The sequence below is a fragment of the Trichosurus vulpecula genome, chromosome 2, assembly GCF_011100635.1.
Source record: "Trichosurus vulpecula isolate mTriVul1 chromosome 2, mTriVul1.pri, whole genome shotgun sequence".
NCBI classification, from domain to species: Eukaryota; Metazoa; Chordata; class Mammalia; order Diprotodontia; family Phalangeridae; genus Trichosurus; species Trichosurus vulpecula.
In genome coordinates, this window is record NC_050574.1 from 316,597,457 (window position 1) to 316,616,186 (window position 18,730).

The 18,730-nt window shown below is 39.8% G+C and overlaps 1 protein-coding gene across 1 annotated transcript in view; it reads right to left on the reverse strand.

The window, feature by feature from the left end:
• ARHGEF4 (Rho guanine nucleotide exchange factor 4) overlaps nucleotides 1–18,730 on the reverse strand; it is a 259,078-nt gene that overhangs the window by 228,719 nt on the left and 11,629 nt on the right. Inside the window, exons 2-3 of the mRNA XM_036744438.1 lie at nucleotides 15,773–16,093; nucleotides 3,248–3,377 (exon numbers count right to left, since the gene is read on the reverse strand). Coding sequence (XP_036600333.1) covers nucleotides 3,248–3,377; nucleotides 15,773–16,093 — 451 coding nt within the window. The remainder of the gene's footprint in view (nucleotides 1–3,247; nucleotides 3,378–15,772; nucleotides 16,094–18,730) is intronic.

An 18,730-nucleotide genomic window follows, 5' to 3' on the forward strand; every position in this document is an offset into this window, starting at 1 on the left:
CCCTCATTACAAGTAAGATCCTTGAGAGTGGAAATTGTTTCATTCTTCTATGGATGTTCCCAGTGCTCGGTACAGTACTTGGCACATAGTAGGTACTTAATAAATGCTTGGTGACTGATAGTTGACAGATGATTTAACTTTTGTTGATGACTCAGAATCATTATTATAAGTATTTATTGTACCATGTGGTACTCTCAGGTGAGTATTGAAGTGTGAAGGAGCTATTTGCCCTGGGACTAAATGACACTAGGCTACTGTGCTTATGCCTGCTTTTTAATAGTTTTTCTGTCTCCTCCTTCCTTGTCAGCCATTATGTCTCCCCTTTCTTTCTTGGTATCTGTCACTAGCAAGCTCCATCCATCTAGGTTGCTGCCTCTCATATGTGAACATAAGAATCAAATATTCGGGCCTATTAGATCACAGCTAGATGGTAAATAGATACAACGCTGGACCTGTTGTCAGGAAGATATGAGTTCAAAACCAGCCTCAGATACTTAATACCTGAGTGACTCTGGGCAAGTCATTTAACTTCTGTCTACCTCAGTTTACTACCTATAAAATGAGGATAACACCACCTAACTCCTGGGTTTGTTGAAAGGACAAAATGACATATTTGTAAAGCTTGCTAAGCCCTATATAAGTGCCAGATAGGTTATTAATTGTATGCATAGTAAGAGTGGGTGGTTTTGAGTGAGGGCACACATAACTTAGAGCCTTAACTTTGGACACTTATTTTAAATGACCAGACACTTTTTTGTCTTCTTCATTTCATCTGTGTTCCAGTTGTTGTAGCTAACAGATACATGACTTATGCATAAGGGCTGTGTTTCTGTTTAAAAGAAAAGGAAAGAAGGGTGAAGAATAGGGAAAGAAGAGTTAAATAGAAAAAAGGAACAGATGGAATAAGAGGGAAAAGGAAAGCTATCTTTTCTTCCCAGCTTAACAAGGAATACCAATCTTTAGGCTTTTCTCCTTTTTTTACTCAAACATGCAAAAAATCCCAACTTATCTGCATTATAACTGAAATAAAAGGTCTATTTGAGTATGAAACTTTATTTGAGTTTTTAAAAACTTTATTTGAGTTTGAGTATTAAACTTTAAATGAGGCAAGCAAGAAGAGCATGTTAATAGAGTATTCCAAATTCTAGCACACAAGATTCTAAACTTTATTTTGAATAGTCTCCTCTCCTATTTTTCTTAGATAGTTGGTTACTCTTCTATATATTTGAGTTAATAAAGTGCTCCTATTAGAAAATATTCATTTGCCTTAAATACCTCAAAAAGTTGTCAAAAATCTTCTATTGATTACTGCCGAGTATTAGTTTAAGAGCCCAGCTATATTTGGGAAAACAGAATAAAACCAACTGGACAATGCAGCATAAAAATATGGCTCCTTTACTGCTGGGGAAAAAATATTGACAGTCTCCAAATTTGAGATTAAGGCTACAAACCTGCAAGAGCAGATAAATATATAAGTTTGAGCACCACATGTTCTTAAACTGTATACATGGTAAATAATATTCAAAAGGGCTCACACTGGTCATTTAGAAGATGCTCCAATTTACAAGGCGTATCCTTCACAAGGATAAACTTGACCAGTGTCAACCTTCTGCTGAAGGTTGGCCTTGGGAAGGGACAGCTGGGTTTGAGGAAGATGGTAAGATAAGGGAGAATTAAAAAAGAGGTGGATTTATAGACACCATCTATAGAGTTTAATATTTGAGGGACGTTGCTTTAAGGAAGGATTAATTCCTGTGACTATTATGACTCAGTGAATAAACACAGCTATCAGCTCTCACTCTTGAAGGCAGCGACCTCACAAGCAAAGACTCATGGGACCAATGCATGTAGCATGTTGAGTGGGGGAAGGGGGAGGAGAGAGATGGGATTTAGCCTGAGAGGAGGTCTCTGTTCTCTAAGGAAGGGGACTTTTGTTATTGCCCAGCTGTGGCATTTCATTCCCATTGTTCCTGGGAAAGGGAAGAATGCTGAGATTGATCCAGAGGTCAAGTTTGTAAATTTGAGCAATGTGACCTCCCCCCCCCCCAACTGTTGGTCTTAGGGGCAGAGCTGGGAAGATCATCCGTCTCACACCACTCGAGTGGCAAATAGCTCCTGGTCCTTCATAGGATGGGCATAGGAGTGAATGGTGGGTGAGAGGGGAAAGGGATAACCCACTGCTTTTCAGTCTTAGAAGGCCAAATGGGGATGGCAGCTGAAGGGAACAAGAGGCACACCAACATGCATGGTGTGGAAGCAAGGCAGCCCTCACTCTTCTTCCAGCACTATCCCAGTCTCACACCAAAGCCAGTGTTTGGCAAAAGCTGGCTCAGAAAGAGAAGAGCCTGAACTTTGACTTCCTCTCTCTCTTTTGGTCAATCTATGATAACTTCTTCCTCCCCACAGCCTCAGCTGTCTCCAATAAATTCTCTCCACCAGGGGAGAGGCTGAGACTCAAGCTTCCACATAATTTGTGGACTGACCCTGGCTGCCAAGTATTTTGTAGATTTCCTGGTTATTTGCCTCCATGAAAAGTACCCACAAAATGCTCCCCACCCTGCTTTCCTAATGGAATATTGCACGTAGGTGGGCATATACCTTATCCCTTCCTTCTGGTAGAAAACTGCCTCCAACTTAGAAAGTCCAATTTGCGATCCTCAGCTTACAATCTTTCCCAAATATTCTTAGTTTCTTATCTCTCTGAGCTAAAATTTAAATCCTTCTGACTTAACTAGACCAAGCAAAAACCAAGTCCAAACCTGCTGTGGCCATACATAGCTAAGAAGCCAATGCTTTGCAAATGGAAGAATTCTCAATTTCATCCGTCAGCATGTAAAATGTGAAAGAAGAATTTCTATGAAATAGTTTTTTTTAATACCAGTTGAATCCCAATTATAACACACTCCGAAGACCTCACTATGCTATTTGGCTGAGCCAGAAATGTCTGTTATTAAATAGAGCTTAAAATAAAATTTCCATTGTGCAATCCTGCCTGAAAGATGTGTTTGGTTATACAGAGACTTCTTCTGTGATAGCATTTGTTATAATGGAATTTGATACTAATCCTTTTTCTTGATAACCGCTAAGTCCCTCTCTGCCAAGAGTAGGAATGGATCACCATCACATCCTTCTGTGAAACAAACCAACAAAACAGTCTGTAGGCCCCAACAAAAAATAGACCCCTGCCAGCCTTCCCTGCTAAAAGGAAGTAGGTGTCACCAAAGTGAAAAGGAAATTATGTACTTACTAGAGAATGGGTTGTGCTCACTCCAGCACTTGTGGTCCAAACAGGTTGGTGCACTCTGGGAGAATGGCTGTATCTTCAGAGCAAGAATGTCTAAAGGCACAGGGGAAGTAAGGGACATCTTCATGCGAGCCTGAAGATGGAGAGGAAAGTGGACTAAGATTTATTTTCTTGCCATCGATTTCTCTTTTGCCCCCTCCCTTCTCCCCTCATATCTTGTCCACCCCAGGTAGAATGGCTATTGATGTGGTAGGACATGAAGGATGTGGGAAAGGGCTCCCTGCCAAAACAAACAAAACAAAAACATCACCCACTGTCTGTCACGGTGCCTCATATTTTACCTTTAATGATGCTTTCTTAGAGTTAAGCTCTCTTATTTTTTAATGCATATACTCCTTGGAGGGATCCCATTTTAAGTCTGTTCCTCCCTGACCAAAACAATTCAGGCAACATGAGGACCTGGGGTGCCTGGGTTGGGATGAGGGGCTAAGGAGACAAAGGTAGGCCTCCCTTCTCTCCCCGTCCCCAAAAACCCCAACTTTGGTGCCTTCACAATTTTTCATTGGTCCAGTCCTGCTGGTTCCATTGGCAGAGTTCTCTACTTCTGAAGGGACTAGTAGGATTGATTCTACAATCCTCATAAGTTTCATGGAGCCCCAATTTTTCTGTTTACTTTTTTCTTAAGGACATAAAGGCAGCCTGGCCGGCCTTGACACCAGAAAGTTTTGGCTGGCTGATGTTCATCCAGCCTCTGACATGTGCTGGCTGGGTGACCCTGAGCAAGGCAATGTTTTTTAGGCATCTCTAAGACTAAGAATTGCAGAGAAGGTGCTGACTTGAATTGGTAGAGGGAATTTCCTCACCTGGGAATTCCCTAAACCAGTGAAATCACAGATCTAGTGCCTTTCCCTGGCCCCTCTCATAAAGATGTGTTTCATTTGCAGCAGCTCTATGCTGCTGAAACAAAAAATTAAAAATAAACAAAACCTCACCAAGACATTTCAGTGTTAAATTCCTATTTCATAAATTATTACGTCTAGGGATTTAAAAAAATCATCAGCTAATACTTATTGAGTTGCTTCATGGGTGGATCTGAATAAAATATAGCCAGAGCCTGTGAAAGAAGGTCAATATCCAGTCTAGCATAGTGAGATAGCAGCATCTCTGTCCTAACTTTGCCCTTCCTCCTCTCTCCTCCCTCCCCCCCAATCCTTGCCTCAGTTCATTATACTGCAGTATGGAAATCTAACTCAATGGAGCTGGTCCAATATTTAGCTCTACTAGATAGTGCAGAATGTGGAGAAACTCAGTGTAGAAACTCTGCTACCAGTACAAATTAGCAATTCATTTCGCAACTTGGTTTAAGAGAATTGTCTGAGGACCCGCAGAAGTCAAGTGACTTCTTGTATGGTCACTCTTGAACCCAGGTCTTCCCCACTCTGAGTCAATTGAATCCAGGTTATATAATTGATTTAGAGTTGAAAGGGATTTTAGGGGCCATCTAACCCAATGCCCTCATTTCACAGATGACGAAACTGAGGCCCAGATAGACCCACATAGCTAGTAAGACTCTAAGGCAAAATTGGAACATCCATCTTCCTAACCCCAAGTCCAGTGCTGTATACACTACACCTTTGTGACTCTAAGCTAGCCTCTCTCTAGCCATTAGAACCATGCCACTTCTCACATATATCTTTATAATTATTCTATTAAGCATATTTTTCTTCCCCACTGGTTTATCACAGTATTTGAATTCCCAACAGTAGAGCTTCATTCCTAAAGGTTATAGCAAGCAGTCTCCTGGCTTTTAAAATAATGATAAACTGTAAAATGGGAATAACCAAATTTGTATAAACTCTCATATAGGCTTGTTCTGATGAAGGTGCTCAGTATATAAATGCAAGCAATTGCTAATATTCATATTTAAATGCGAATGATGAAAATACATTTTATATTGTGGGAAGAGTAGTACATTAACCCATAATCATATGTCATTACTTTCCCAAAGGATTAACTATAAACAGGGTCTTAAAAGACATAGCGAATCTACTCCAAGCTACACAGGAAATTCAGGCCAGGGTGGAGGCATTCTCATTTAGGATCTCTAAGTAGCCAGGGGTGTTAGCATGAGAACAGAAGTGTCCTTGAGAGAAAAGGGGGTAAGAGACCTGGGAAGGTATTGAGTGCAAATTTGGTCTTCCTGATTAATGACAGATTCTGGCCTTGTTGGCACAAATATCATGCCCATTCTTAACTGGGAACCTTGAAATTTTTCCATTCTGTTGTGGGAGATGAAACCAGAGGACTGATGTCAGTTCAACATAAAAATGTCTTTTTTATCCACATGTAGATTCTGGGAAGGTGACAAAGTTATTTCTCCCTCTATTCACCACCACCAGGGCTGAGGTACCACCGTGGAAAGGAAAAATATTTTTTTAAAAAGAAAGTAAAGCCTTAGATGCTCTGTTGGGGCAAAGGAGTTCAGAGGAGACAAAAGGAGAAAGAAAGCTGGAAAGAGATGGAACAGGACTGTGACAAGGGCAGGATGTACTATTCTTCACAAGTAAGGAATTTATCATAAGCTCTGACTTTAGTCTAGGTTCTTTTCCTTCAGGGCTAAATTGTTCAACTCTAAAACCGTGGAATTTTAGGGCTGGAAGGAGCCATTGAGGTCATTAAATCATAGGGTTTTAGAGATGGAAGGAGGTATAGTCCAAAGGCTGCATTTTGCAGAAGGGGAAACTGAGTCCCAGAGATGGGAAATAACTTCCTTAAGATCAAACAGCAAGTTAATGAGGCAGCTTAGTGGTGCAATGGATAAGCAAGCTAGATTTGGCATCAGGGAGACCTAAGTTTTAATCTGATGTCAGACACTGGGCAAGTCACTTAATCATTCTGTACCTCAGTTTCCACATTTGTAAAATGGGGATAATGATGATAGCACCTATCTCATAGGGTGGCTGTGAGGATCAAAATGTGGAGATGTGTAATACAGCACTTTGCAAACCTGAAAGTGCTATGTAAATGTTATTGTTGTTATGATAGGACCAAGATCTAAACTCAGGTTTCCTGATTCCTGGGTGAGTGTGATTTCCATGACAGCAGGGTACTTCCCTGACTTTATTCATAATGAGTATGGGCACTGTTTTCACTGCTAAAGGCTCAGCACACAAATATAACCACAGGAATATATGTCTCACCTTGCATGTCTATCCAGACAGCAGCCCTCCCTCCAGTTTGCTAAAGCTTCTGAGAACGTGCAAGGCCAGGCCCTCCCTTAATCAACTTCAAACAAGTATTTGAGTGTCTACCCCACGCCTGGCTCTTTGCTAGGTGCTACAGGAGGCATAAGACCAGAGGACGATCTAGTGGCAGGTTTTTCATCTAGCTGGGGAAATAAGACATAGGTACAGGAAAATATAACTACCAATTCAAGGCAATGTATGACAAATATTAGGTCAATTTATATGGACAGTAGCCTATAGACAAATGGAGTTCAGAGGAGGCAGGTTGCAATGTTCCTGGAAAGTTAACTAAAAGAGGCACCATGTTATAACAGCTGAACAGAGAGTTAGATTTAGGATCAGAAGACCTGTATCCAAATCCCGGTCCCTGAACTTACTATCTGTGAGACCTCAGGTATGTTTGTTAGCTCTCTTGGTTCTCAGTTCACTCAGTAAAATGCAGAGATGGAGCTACGTGACCTCAATGGTCTATTTCACGTATAAGTCCTATGATCTGATGGGAAGGTAATTTGCTGAACTTGACTTTGAAGGATGAGTAGAATTTGGATTTAAGAAAATGCTTTTTTTTTTTTAACAAATTAACCTGACTGCAAAGTCATGAGACTGATTATCTATAAGCCACAAAATAAACTGTCTAATTATAGTTATACCATATCTGAATGTTGACTATGGAAAAGAAACAAAATCATCCCTGTCTAAATTTTCAGTTGATTCCCCCCTGCTTAAAATGCCCTTTCTCATTCTCTCTGCCTTTCCAAATCCTATGAGACCCAAGTCAAGTTCCATGAAAATTTCCCTAATGACTCTAGTTCACTCTGGTTCTTCTGTCCTCCAATCTGTTTTGCATTTCTTGCCTATACTGCCTAATTAACACCATATTAAGTAGTCTCCTTTTTTCTTGCTGTTTGTACCAAGCCTCTTGGCACTTTATTATATACTGTCTTGTTCTTTAATTGTTGTAATTGCTTCTTGTCTCCCCAACTAGACACTTTGATGCTAGAGAAGTGACCTTGTCTTCCCTTTTCCTCGCATCCCCTATTGGGGATTCCTATTCCTGTGAGAAGACCAAAAGTGGTCTGCCATCCAGACAATTTTCAACCACCTGGGGAATACTTTATCAGTGGTTGCCATTCTCTTCCTCCCCCAAGACCTCTATTGTCATCAGACTGAGGCTTTGGGAATCCTCTTTGATTTATGGCACATTGGTCTTTTTTTGTGTCCATAACTTCTTTTTTCCTCCCCCTCCCCTTTTCAGACACATTTTTAATCTGTCTTCCTTTGTCCCCATACATACCTAACTCTCAATCAGAATGGTATAGAGTAGAAAAAAGTGGATATGGAGGCAACCTGGATTTGGTTCTGGGTTCTGCTACTTGCTGCTTGTGTGACCCTATCCAAGTCTCAGAGGGTTCTTCATCTGTAAAACTGTAGAGCTTGTACTAGATGACCGCTAAGGTCCATTCTAGCTCAGATATTCCCTGAGACAGCTAGGTGGTTTGTACACTAGACTTGGAATCAGGAAGACCTGAGTTCAAATCCTGCCTCAGACACTTACTAGCTGTGAGACCCTTAAGCTTTCTTAGCCTCAGTTTCCTCCTCTGTAAAATGAGGATAATAATAGTATCTATCTTACAAGGTTGCTGTGAGGATGAAAATGAGAATATATGTAAAGTGATTTGCAAAGCTTAAAGTAACTTATAAATAATAGTTATTATTATCTTTATTATCTGATGATTACATAGGGCTAGGAACACAATTTGTATCCATAAAATACTAGTTGATTGATATGTGAACAGGCAAATTCTGCAGAAATTATTTCTGGATTATACATGGGTTTGAATGATCAACATGTAGGATTGGGGGTGGGGGTAGGGCGGTAATCAAGAGCTGATCAGCTACATTTCCATGTTAATTTAGAGCTTGAAGTGAAGTGATTTCTACCCGGGTAATTTTTAAATGGAAAGCTGATGGCAGTAACTCCGTAAGGGCCCCCTCCCCCTCCCAAATCTCCAGATAAAATTGTGGGATGCTGACCACATTTTTCAGGCCTTAATGAAGAACACAATGGATAATTTCCATTTCTATAGAAACCATTTCTTGAAGTATTCATTTTTTAACAATTATATTGATCTCACAAGTAGGAGGAATTAAAACTCTCTGTTCAATTTATCACTAGACATGGCTGGGTTTTCTTCTATTCTTCATTTCAGAGAGAGGGAATAAAAAAAATCATACTTCCTTATCTTTGTATAGCACTTCTAATTTTTAAGGGCTTCCATGTCCATTTTTTCATTTTATTCCCCATAAAAATTTAGTGAAATAAATTAGGTCATTTGACAAATGAAGAAACTGAATGCAGAAAGGCTGAGTGCCTTGTCCAATGTAACATATAGTTAGCTGGCGATGATGCAAGGATTAGCTCCTGGGGCTACCAACTCCTTTCCTAGCTTGGATAGACTTTTAGAATCACAGAATCTTACAGTTAGAAAGACCCTCAGACATCCAACTGTCCACCTAATGCAGAAATCCACCCTCCTCCTACTTCTCTTCCTCCCCCACCATACCATGTTTGACAGATGGTCAGTCATTCAGCCTCCTCTGGAATATTTTCAGTGATCCAGGGCTCGCTCCTTTTAGTTAAGCAGCTCTAATAATAGTTGACCCTTATATTTAGCTGAAAACTGCCTCCCTATAGCTTTCATTAGTTGGTCTTACTTTGGCCTTTCTGGAGTGACACAGGACAAGTGTAACCCCACTTCCATATGACAGTCCTCCAAATATTTGAAGACACCTATCATGTTCTAAAGATCCTCTTCCTCATTCCCCAAGTGTTCATCATAGCATATGTTTACAATCCTCTGACTGACCTGGTCATTCCTTTCTTCGTATATTCTAGTGCCTCAGTGTCCAGCTCAATACATGCTATGCCGTGACCAGTGCGGAGTTTTGTGGGATTAGTACTTTCCTTGAACTGGACGCTATCTTTGTGCAGCCTAAGGTTACATGGAAAGCAGCATGGCGTGATGGAGTTAGAATCAAAAGACCTGGGTGTGAGGACCTGCTCTGCCACTTACTGGCTATGTGACCTGTGGGGAAGCCACTCAAATCAGTTTCCTCTCCTGTAAACTAACTGATGAAAACATTGCTTGTACTACCTACCTGACAGGATTGTTTAAAGGAGAGCAGAGCACTTTGTAAGTGCTTTGCATTACATGCAATGTAAATGTAAGTTATTATTAGTTACCATGTCTCACGTTTGATTTATATCGAGCTCGTGGCCAACTAAAACACCCGTTATTTTTAACATAAATTGCTGTTAAGTCACTCATGGAAGAAAAAAAAAGACAGGTGTTTTAGACTCATCCTATCCCCATTCAATTGAATTTTTGAATATAAATATAATAACGATAATAGCTATCATTTACATAGCACTTTTAGGTACAAAGCACTTTACAAGTACTATTTCATTTTACAGTCAAAACATCTGAGTTGTAGGTGCTATTATTATCCCTATTTTACAGATGAGGAAACTGAGGCAAGCAGAGGTGAAGTAACTTGCCTAGGGTCACACAGCTAGTAAGTGTCTGAGGCCAGAATTGAATGCAGGTCTTCCTGACTCTAGTTGCAGTACACTATCCACTGCATCATCTATTAAAATATATATGCTCATTAAAATATGCATATGTGCGTATATAGACATACATATACACACATACATATATATACACATACATATATATTATATATATACATATATATATATATATACATATATATGAAATGAGTATTGGACCATGATTCTAGCTTGCTGGGATCCTCTTAAATTTGGATTCTCTTGTTCAACATATTAGCTATCCCTCCTAGTTATACATTATCCACAAATTCCCTAAATATACCTTCTGTGGTTTTATCCAAATCATTGATGAAAATGTTGAACAGGACAGGGCCAAGGGGTTCTTCCTGTAGTTACAGGAACCTGACACTGGTCCATTTATTAGTATTCTTTAGGCCTAGTCATTCAACCAGTTCAGGATCCTCTTAATTGTATTAGCATCCAGCCCACTTCTTTCTATCCTCTCTCAGAGGAGTCATACTATAAGGAGCTTTGTCAAATGCCTTGCTGACATCCAGGAAGCTTTGTCTACCTCCTTACCAAAGCAGTTACATTTTTTGAGTTTACAAAAGATGATCATGCCCCTCTTTTAAAAAGTATGCAGCTCATGTATGCCCAACACCCTGACATGAAGGATCCATTCGCAGGGTTAGGAAAGTAATGCCAGTCACTGACCCACTCCTAGAGAATCAGGCCTACTAACTGGCTATAGTTTTCACTTCTTCTCCATGTCGTCCTCTACTGAATCATGACTTGGCCTTTCTTTTCCTTTAAAACTGAAAGTTGAGAATCCTTGGACGTCCTTCACCAGAGGAGGCAGAGATCATAGGCTCTTAAATCAAGAGATCTTAGATGTAACCTCATCCAACCCCCTCATTTACAGATAGAGAAAATGAGCCCCAGAAAGGTTGACTGACATGCTCAAAGCCACACAGTACAGCACAGCTGTGATAGGAACCTAGATCTTCTGGCTCAAAATCCACGGCTCCTTCCAATGCTCCACATTACCTCACATAAGATGAATGATGATCTCTTTTTTCCTTATTTGTCCCCCTTCTGCCTCCTTCCTATAGTCATATATTTCCCCTTTGATAATTTTAAAAGAAATAGTTACATTTATTGAATTGTGCTAATAAATAAAATCACTATTATATCATAAATTTAACTAACAAAATCAATTATATCAATAAATTAAATCAAAAAACTTTTCTAACGTTTGTTTTTTCAGTTCTATGTACCATCGGCCCCCCTCAAATATCTGTCCTTAAATTCCACCACTAGACATGCATTCAACTGGGTTATTAGGCAGCTGCCACTCATTCCTGAATGCCCCATCAATATCTTAAAGGAATTTCATAAGAAAGCTCCTCTCGTGAGGGTGTGTCTGTGTGTATATGCACACACATGTGTATGTATGTGTGCATGTATATGCATATGTAAGTGGATATTGTATGTGTATATGTCTACGTGTAGCGGTATTATTAGTTATCCAGTCAAACTTTAGGTGCTTTCCTCCGAAGATCAGCTGAAGTCATCCTTCTGCACAGTAGCTGCTTAAAAAATTTACTTTATCAGTTTCACTGGGATTGACTTTTCATAAGGTAGAATGGGCTGACCACTGGAAAGTAACTTTGAGCAGATTGCTTTGCTCTTGGCATATGGTCACATGGGGAAAAGGAGTTTTAAGATGAGTGGGTCAAGAACTGCGAGAGATCATTTAAAAGTAGGGCTTCTTAACCTAGGATCCACGAACTCCTTGTAGAGGTTCATGGACACATTTTAGGGGGGCTGTGAACTTACATGGAAAAATGTTTACATCTTTATTTTTACTAACCTATAACAGAAATTTAACTTTTCTTTCTATTATTAAAATACACACACACACACACACACACACACACACACACAGAAGTCATCCATAAGCTTGGCCAGATTATCAAAGGGGTTTATGACACAAAAAAGAATTTGTGCTTTCAAGTATGGATCACTCTGAGAGGGCAGGGCTTGGTGACTCTAGAGTCACAATGACACTAGGTGATGTAACACATAGAGAGCTGGACTTAGAGTCAAGAAGACCTCAGTTAGAGTCCTGCTGCAGATACTAATTAATTGTACGACCCTGGGCAAGCGATTGGACTTCTCTGTCTCCAGTTTCCTCATCAGTAAAATGAGTTTAATAATAGCACTTATCTCCCAGGGTTGTTGTGAGAATAAAAGGAGATAATATGCATAATGTGTTCTGTAAACCTCAAAGTGTTATATGCATGTTTTTGTTGTTGTTCAGGGATTTTTCAGTTGTGTCTGATTCTTCATGACCTCATTTGGGATTTTCTTAGCAAAAATACTGCGGTGATTTGCCATTTCCTTCTCCAGCTCATTTTACAGATGAGGAAACTGAGGCAAACAGGGTTAAGTGACTTGCCCAGGGCGAAACACCTATTAAGTATCTGCGCTCAGATTTGAACTCAGGAAGACTCATCAGGAAGGCCTGACACTATATACTAGCTGCCCCACATACATGCTAGGTATTATTATTATTAGCTATTATTAAGATTGTCATGGCTGACAGTACGAGGCATAAACATCTTGGGAAGGGCAGAGTTCAAAGGAACAAGTGCTAGAGAGACAGAAGGAGGCTCAGGAATGGGCTAGGAGAGTATTAAAGCAGAATTTCAAGGGGCCCATCATGTAGCCATTCATAGAAAGTAGGATGGCCCATCCTTGGGTAGATACCATCTCTGGAGTCTCAGGCCTATAACAAATAGTATATAATAACTGTCAAATAGTTCCTACATGGCACACTGATAGCCTGCAGCAGTTCTCTCTTCAAATTTTCTTTTAAGATTTTAAATTTAAAAACAAGACAAGACATGCCTCCACCAAAACCTTCCTCTGATTTCTCAGTGTGGCACAGAGGTAACTCTGGGAAGTCATGCCACCAGAGTACAAACTCTGGCTGGTCCTATCACCCTGGGAAGGCTTCAAATATCTGCCCAGCAACCGACTATACATTTGTCATCCTAGGACATACAAACTGAGCACGGGGAAGCTTGTCACTTGATTGGCTACCGAATGATGAATCTGGGGGCTGGACAATCCCTAAAACCCATCTCCTAGGATATTGAGGGGTTGTTAACCTGTGTTGATGGACTGAGTACCTGCGCCAATGAAATCACAGCTCTTTGAAGTATTACTGTTAAGTTTTTAAAAATGACACAAGTGATAGACGTTTTTTCCCACCCTGATTTGGAGCCTTTCAAAGTAGGTCATATTTAGCACCTTTTAAAACACCTGAGCAACATCCTGTCACCATAGTAACCTTCAAAAGCACAACCTTAGTGTTTCTGGAAACTCAATCTGAGCACAGGGGGTAAAAAAAAGCCGGGACTAGACCACAAGACACAGGAGCAAACTTTTATTGGAAAGATAATAACATTTGAGCCACAGACTGAGTCTGACTATGTATTTTCTGCAAGTTTCATAGCCTTGGTAAAAGCCAGGTCCCCAAACCTCATCACCTTATGTTTCCTGGGGATATTTAGACTTTCCAAATATTGGCTCTGAGTCTGATTCTATAGTACACAAGTGAATGTTAGACCCATAAAAAGGGGATTAGCATGAATTCTAAATCACTGCTTTTATTTTTTATTATGTGCCTTTCCTTGAAGGAGTAGAAAAAGTCAAAATATTTCTTCTTAATGGAAAGAGATTTGAAGTTGAGAGTCAGGAGGCCACAGTTCAAATGCCCTTTTTGACGGTTTCTAGTATAGTGACCATGGGTAAATCGCTAAACTTTTTTGAATATCAGGATTTTTTTAACTACAAAATGTATATAATAAAAACTCACCAGAAGCAATATGGTATAATAAATAGAGGGCCATCCTTAGCAAGAAGATGATCTGGGTTCAAGTCTTGCCTTTGACTCATACAGAGTATATGAGCCAATCATCTAACCTAGGAAGGGAACCTGTGGCCTCAATGCGGCCTTCTAGGCCCCTGGGTACAGCCTTTTGACTGAGTCCAAGTTTTACATAACAAATCCTTTTATTAAAGGGATTAGTTAGATTCTAACCCCTTGGTGTCTTAGGTAACTCTCTAAGACTATAAATTACAGGAACGCTGCATATGAGTATCTCTGGGTGTCATTTCTATCTGAAAAATATCCTACGTTATCTTACATTAAAGAATCATAGATAGGAAATAAACATGCTTTTGCTACCCATATCAGAGTTTGTTTTGAGCAATGTTTTATAGTCCTTAAATTAGCAAATGAATGTGACTTATTATCATTGCATTCACTTCCCTGCAATGGCCACCATTAGAAAGTAAACCTACAAGTATGTGTGTGTGCTTCACCCCTTTCTTAGCCCAACATTCAAGTTTCCCCACAAGCCACAATCTGGCTTCAACTTGCCTTTCCAATCTTCTCTCCCATTACTCCCCACACAACCTGCTCCTAGAGACATTACTCACTATGGCTCAAAATACATTTTGTTCCTACTTACCTCCACATTCACTCTCTCCTTCCCTCTGTTCACAACATGTACGCTCTCCCGCCTTTCCCAAAAGGTGTTCCCCATCTCTTGTCTCTCTATCCAAAGCCTTCAGAACTTGAGTGCATCTATATCCCTGATCATTCCAGCCTATACTGCTCTCCCCTCCTACAAAATCATAGGACTTAGTGTCTGTACCATTCATGGGATTATAGATTAAGAGCTGGAAGATATCGTGGTGATACACTAGCTCAACCTTTCATTTTCCAGATGAGGTCACTGAGACCCAAAGAGGTTAAGCAACCTTCCCAAGATCACAAGGTAGTAATTGGGAGAGATCGGATTCAAACATTTAAAATCATAGGATCATCAATTTAAAGGTTGAAGGTCATTGAGTCTACTGCTCTTATATTACAGATGAGGAAACTGAGACCCACAAAGGTTAAGCAATTTGCCTGAAGTCACAAACCAGAGCTGGGATTCAAACACTACAAATCATGGAATCAAATATTTAGAGCTAGAAGGGCCCTTAGAGATCACTGAATGCCCTGCTCTCTTTTACAGATGAAGAAAACTGAGACTCAAAGAAGTTATGTGACAGGTCCAAGAATACACAGCTAAAGTGTTTAACGTGGGGTTCAAATCCACATCCAACAATCTAGCCACTATTCGATGCTGTTCTTCCCATTCCGACATATTGGACCCTTATGTACTCCCTAGGAATATATGTTGGTGGTCTTCTGTTATTATATAATGCTCATATTAATTTTCATTATGTATTCTCTTGACACCACAATTAGACTATAAGCTTGTTAATTATTGGGACGATGTCTTTCTATTCCCTATAGCATCTAACAGCAGGCTGGAGATATAGTCAGTACTCAATGACCACATATCCACAAGGAGAAATTTGACACATAATAGGGAAAGGACAGCATGAAACACCAAACACAAAACAGCCACCAGGAAACAACTACCACAAAACACACACCTGTTATCCTATGGTGAGATTACCACATAGTTGTTTGCCACTACTCCAGACAGTCAGGAGCCAGGCGGAGACAAGATACAGCTTAAGAGAGACTGGAGGGTGACAGCAGAAAATGACAAGCACAGCTGGAGAGTAGGAATAAGTACAAGGCCAGATACAAAGAAAGATGGCTGGAGAGTGTCTTACTTTGACCAGGTCCTTTGGCAGCGTCCCAGCATGCACCCCCCTCTCCAAATGGGCCTGTTTTTTAAATTTCCTTTTCCGCTGCTTCTCCAGCCACAAGTCATCAAAGCTGGCATAGTGGTTCCGAGACACTGTTGTAGTCTTGTGGGATGTCTCCAAGGGACTTCTGTCCGCAGAGAGGAAGGGGAAAGTCCAGGTGATGTTCTCAATGGTGGAGAATGGCCTTTGGGTGGACACTGTGGGATGGACCCTCTTACCATGGTAGCAAACCAGCTTCTCACCTAGTCTTCCTTCGGACAGCGTGTTGTTTTGGAAGGTAGGGTCCTGTTTTGTAAGCATCAAGAGAGGACACATAAATTTGGGACTGGTTTTATTTGCCCTTAACCTTTCCTATTCAGACAACAGCCTTGTGCTTTGGTTAAGACACCTCGCACATTTACAACAGCTTTTGAAAATGCTGACATTTTTAGGCTGAGGTAGACAAATCAATTTTATTCCCAAAGCTAATTATTTAAGTAAGATTTGCCTTGATCAGAAGCATTACTGCATCAAAGATACTGCTGAGCCAGTCTCCTTGCTATAAATACAGAAAGTAAAATTTTAAATTATACAATCACAGAAATGATAAATTCTTAGAATCATAGAATGTTAGAACTAAAAAAGATCTAAGAAACCCCCTAGTCTGATTTTCTTTTTATCTACAATGAAACCAAGATCCAGAAAGGTAAAATGATTTACCCAAATTCTAACTATTAACAAATATGCTATGCAAACGCAAATATATTTTAATTTATCACTGGCCAGTAATCCAGATTAAAGCTCTTACTTGGAAATTTAGCTTTGGGAATAACGTTACAAATACATGTATGTTATTCATTCTTTCCTTCTGTAGTAGAAATTACCATAGAGCTATTGAATGGCAAATTATCAAGCTAATTCATTTCAAATTTCCATTAAACATCTAGACTTTTGATCTACAAGACACCAAACATCCTAACATTGAATTTTTCTAAAAAAAGAACTGCCTAAATTGAGAGGCTCTTTGGTCATTGTGTTAAAGTAGCCTTTGTCTGCATTTGAGAATCATACCCTTGGCAGTTTACAGAAGCCAATTTTATTAAAAGACTAGCTTTGCCCTCTCCTCCCCTCTAGACCCACAATTTCATGCTCAGAAACCCCCTTTACACAATGAGAAGCCCTTGTATTATGGCATCCAAGGGATCTCAAAGCATTTTATGCAGATTATTTAGGAGAAAGGATGAAACTGTTCTTTTAACTGTTTCCAGAAGACTGCTTTTTCAATTACAGGTAGAGAAGATGTTTGGTTAATTGCTATATGGTAAATTACTTTTTATAGGCCTTTACTTGGTAGATGAAAGGATAATTGCTTAATTGGAAGAAAAATATAACAGGAAAGGGACTCTAACCAAGTTTCACTCTATTATTCCAACTTCATACCTGGAGAAGGATTGAGGCCCACAAAGAACAAATGGCTTGCCCAATGTCACTATAATACATCATGGTATCAGTTAAGCAAGACAACACTTCATCACTACTGTTTAAGACCCTATAATAGCCACCTATTCCTACCATTAAGTCCTATAGTCCAAGAATATGAGTTAGAAGGCACCTCAGAGATCATCTAATTCAGTCCATAAGTTGCATTTATTTCCCTTCACCCTGGCATGTGAAGCCCTTCATAACTGTCCCCAACATACCTGTCTGGCTTTACCGTCTGCTAATTTCTTTGTTCAAGTCGAACTACCATCCTACAAACATACCATCCTTGTTACTGCATTTGTGCTTTTTCCTCATGCACTCTGCCTTCCAAACTCATTGTTCACCTGAAATTCCTCTTTCCAAGTAACCAACAATTGACGTATGTGAGTCTTTTCTCAGTCCTCATCCTTTTTGATTTCTTTTCTGCGTTAACAGTGTTGACGACCCTCTCTTCATGAATACCCTCTCCTCGCTGGATTTTCATGACACTTTCCTACTGATTCTCCTCCTACCTGTCTAACTATTCTTTCTGCTTCTCCTTTATTGACTCATCATCCATGTCATGTCCCCTAACTGTGGATGTTCCTCAAGGCTCTGCCCTGGGTCCCCTCCTCTTCTCTTCTAGGTGATCCTCTGATCTGTATATCTAGTTCCAATCTCTTCTCTAAGCTTCAGTCCTACATCACCAGGTGGGCATCTCAAACTCAACTTGTCCAAAACAGAACTCGTTATTTTACCCTCAAACCTACCCCTTTTCTAATATTCTCTATTTCTGTCAAAGGCCCCACAATTCTTCCAGTGTCTCAAATTTTTAACCTTAATACCATCCTCAATTCTACCACATGAGACCTTTCCTGATCCCCCTAACTACTAGTACCTTCCATCCCTGAAACACCTTGTGTTTACTTTGCATTTTATATATATTTTTCTGTATATACATACATATACATGTATACATACATATACATACACACATATATGTATATATATGTGTGTATACACACAGTGTCTCACTCAATAGTCTGGAGAGTAGGAATTGTTTCATTTTTTTGTCTTTGTATTTCCAATATTTAGCATAGTGCGTGACACATAGTTGTGGCTTACTAAATGCTTATTAACTGATTGGGTTATTTGCTCTGGTATGGTAACATCACCTATACTCAACAACATAGTAGAAATTAAATGTTGATTGATTAAGGTGACCACTATGTTTATTCAGAGAACCATGGCAAGGAATACAAATGATCTTATACTTTCACCAGACTACTACCTAATCTAGTACTAGTCACCATGTACCAGGCTACATGAGGTTGCTAATACTGGATATTTTCAAACAAGGGACCTACTCTTCCACTAACATCCTACTGCAATGTTTCATTATAGCACAGAGATGACACAAGTTTCTTAAAGGCTATGATAGCAGATTCAAGCTCTGGTTGGACCTGCCAAGCTGGGAAAGGT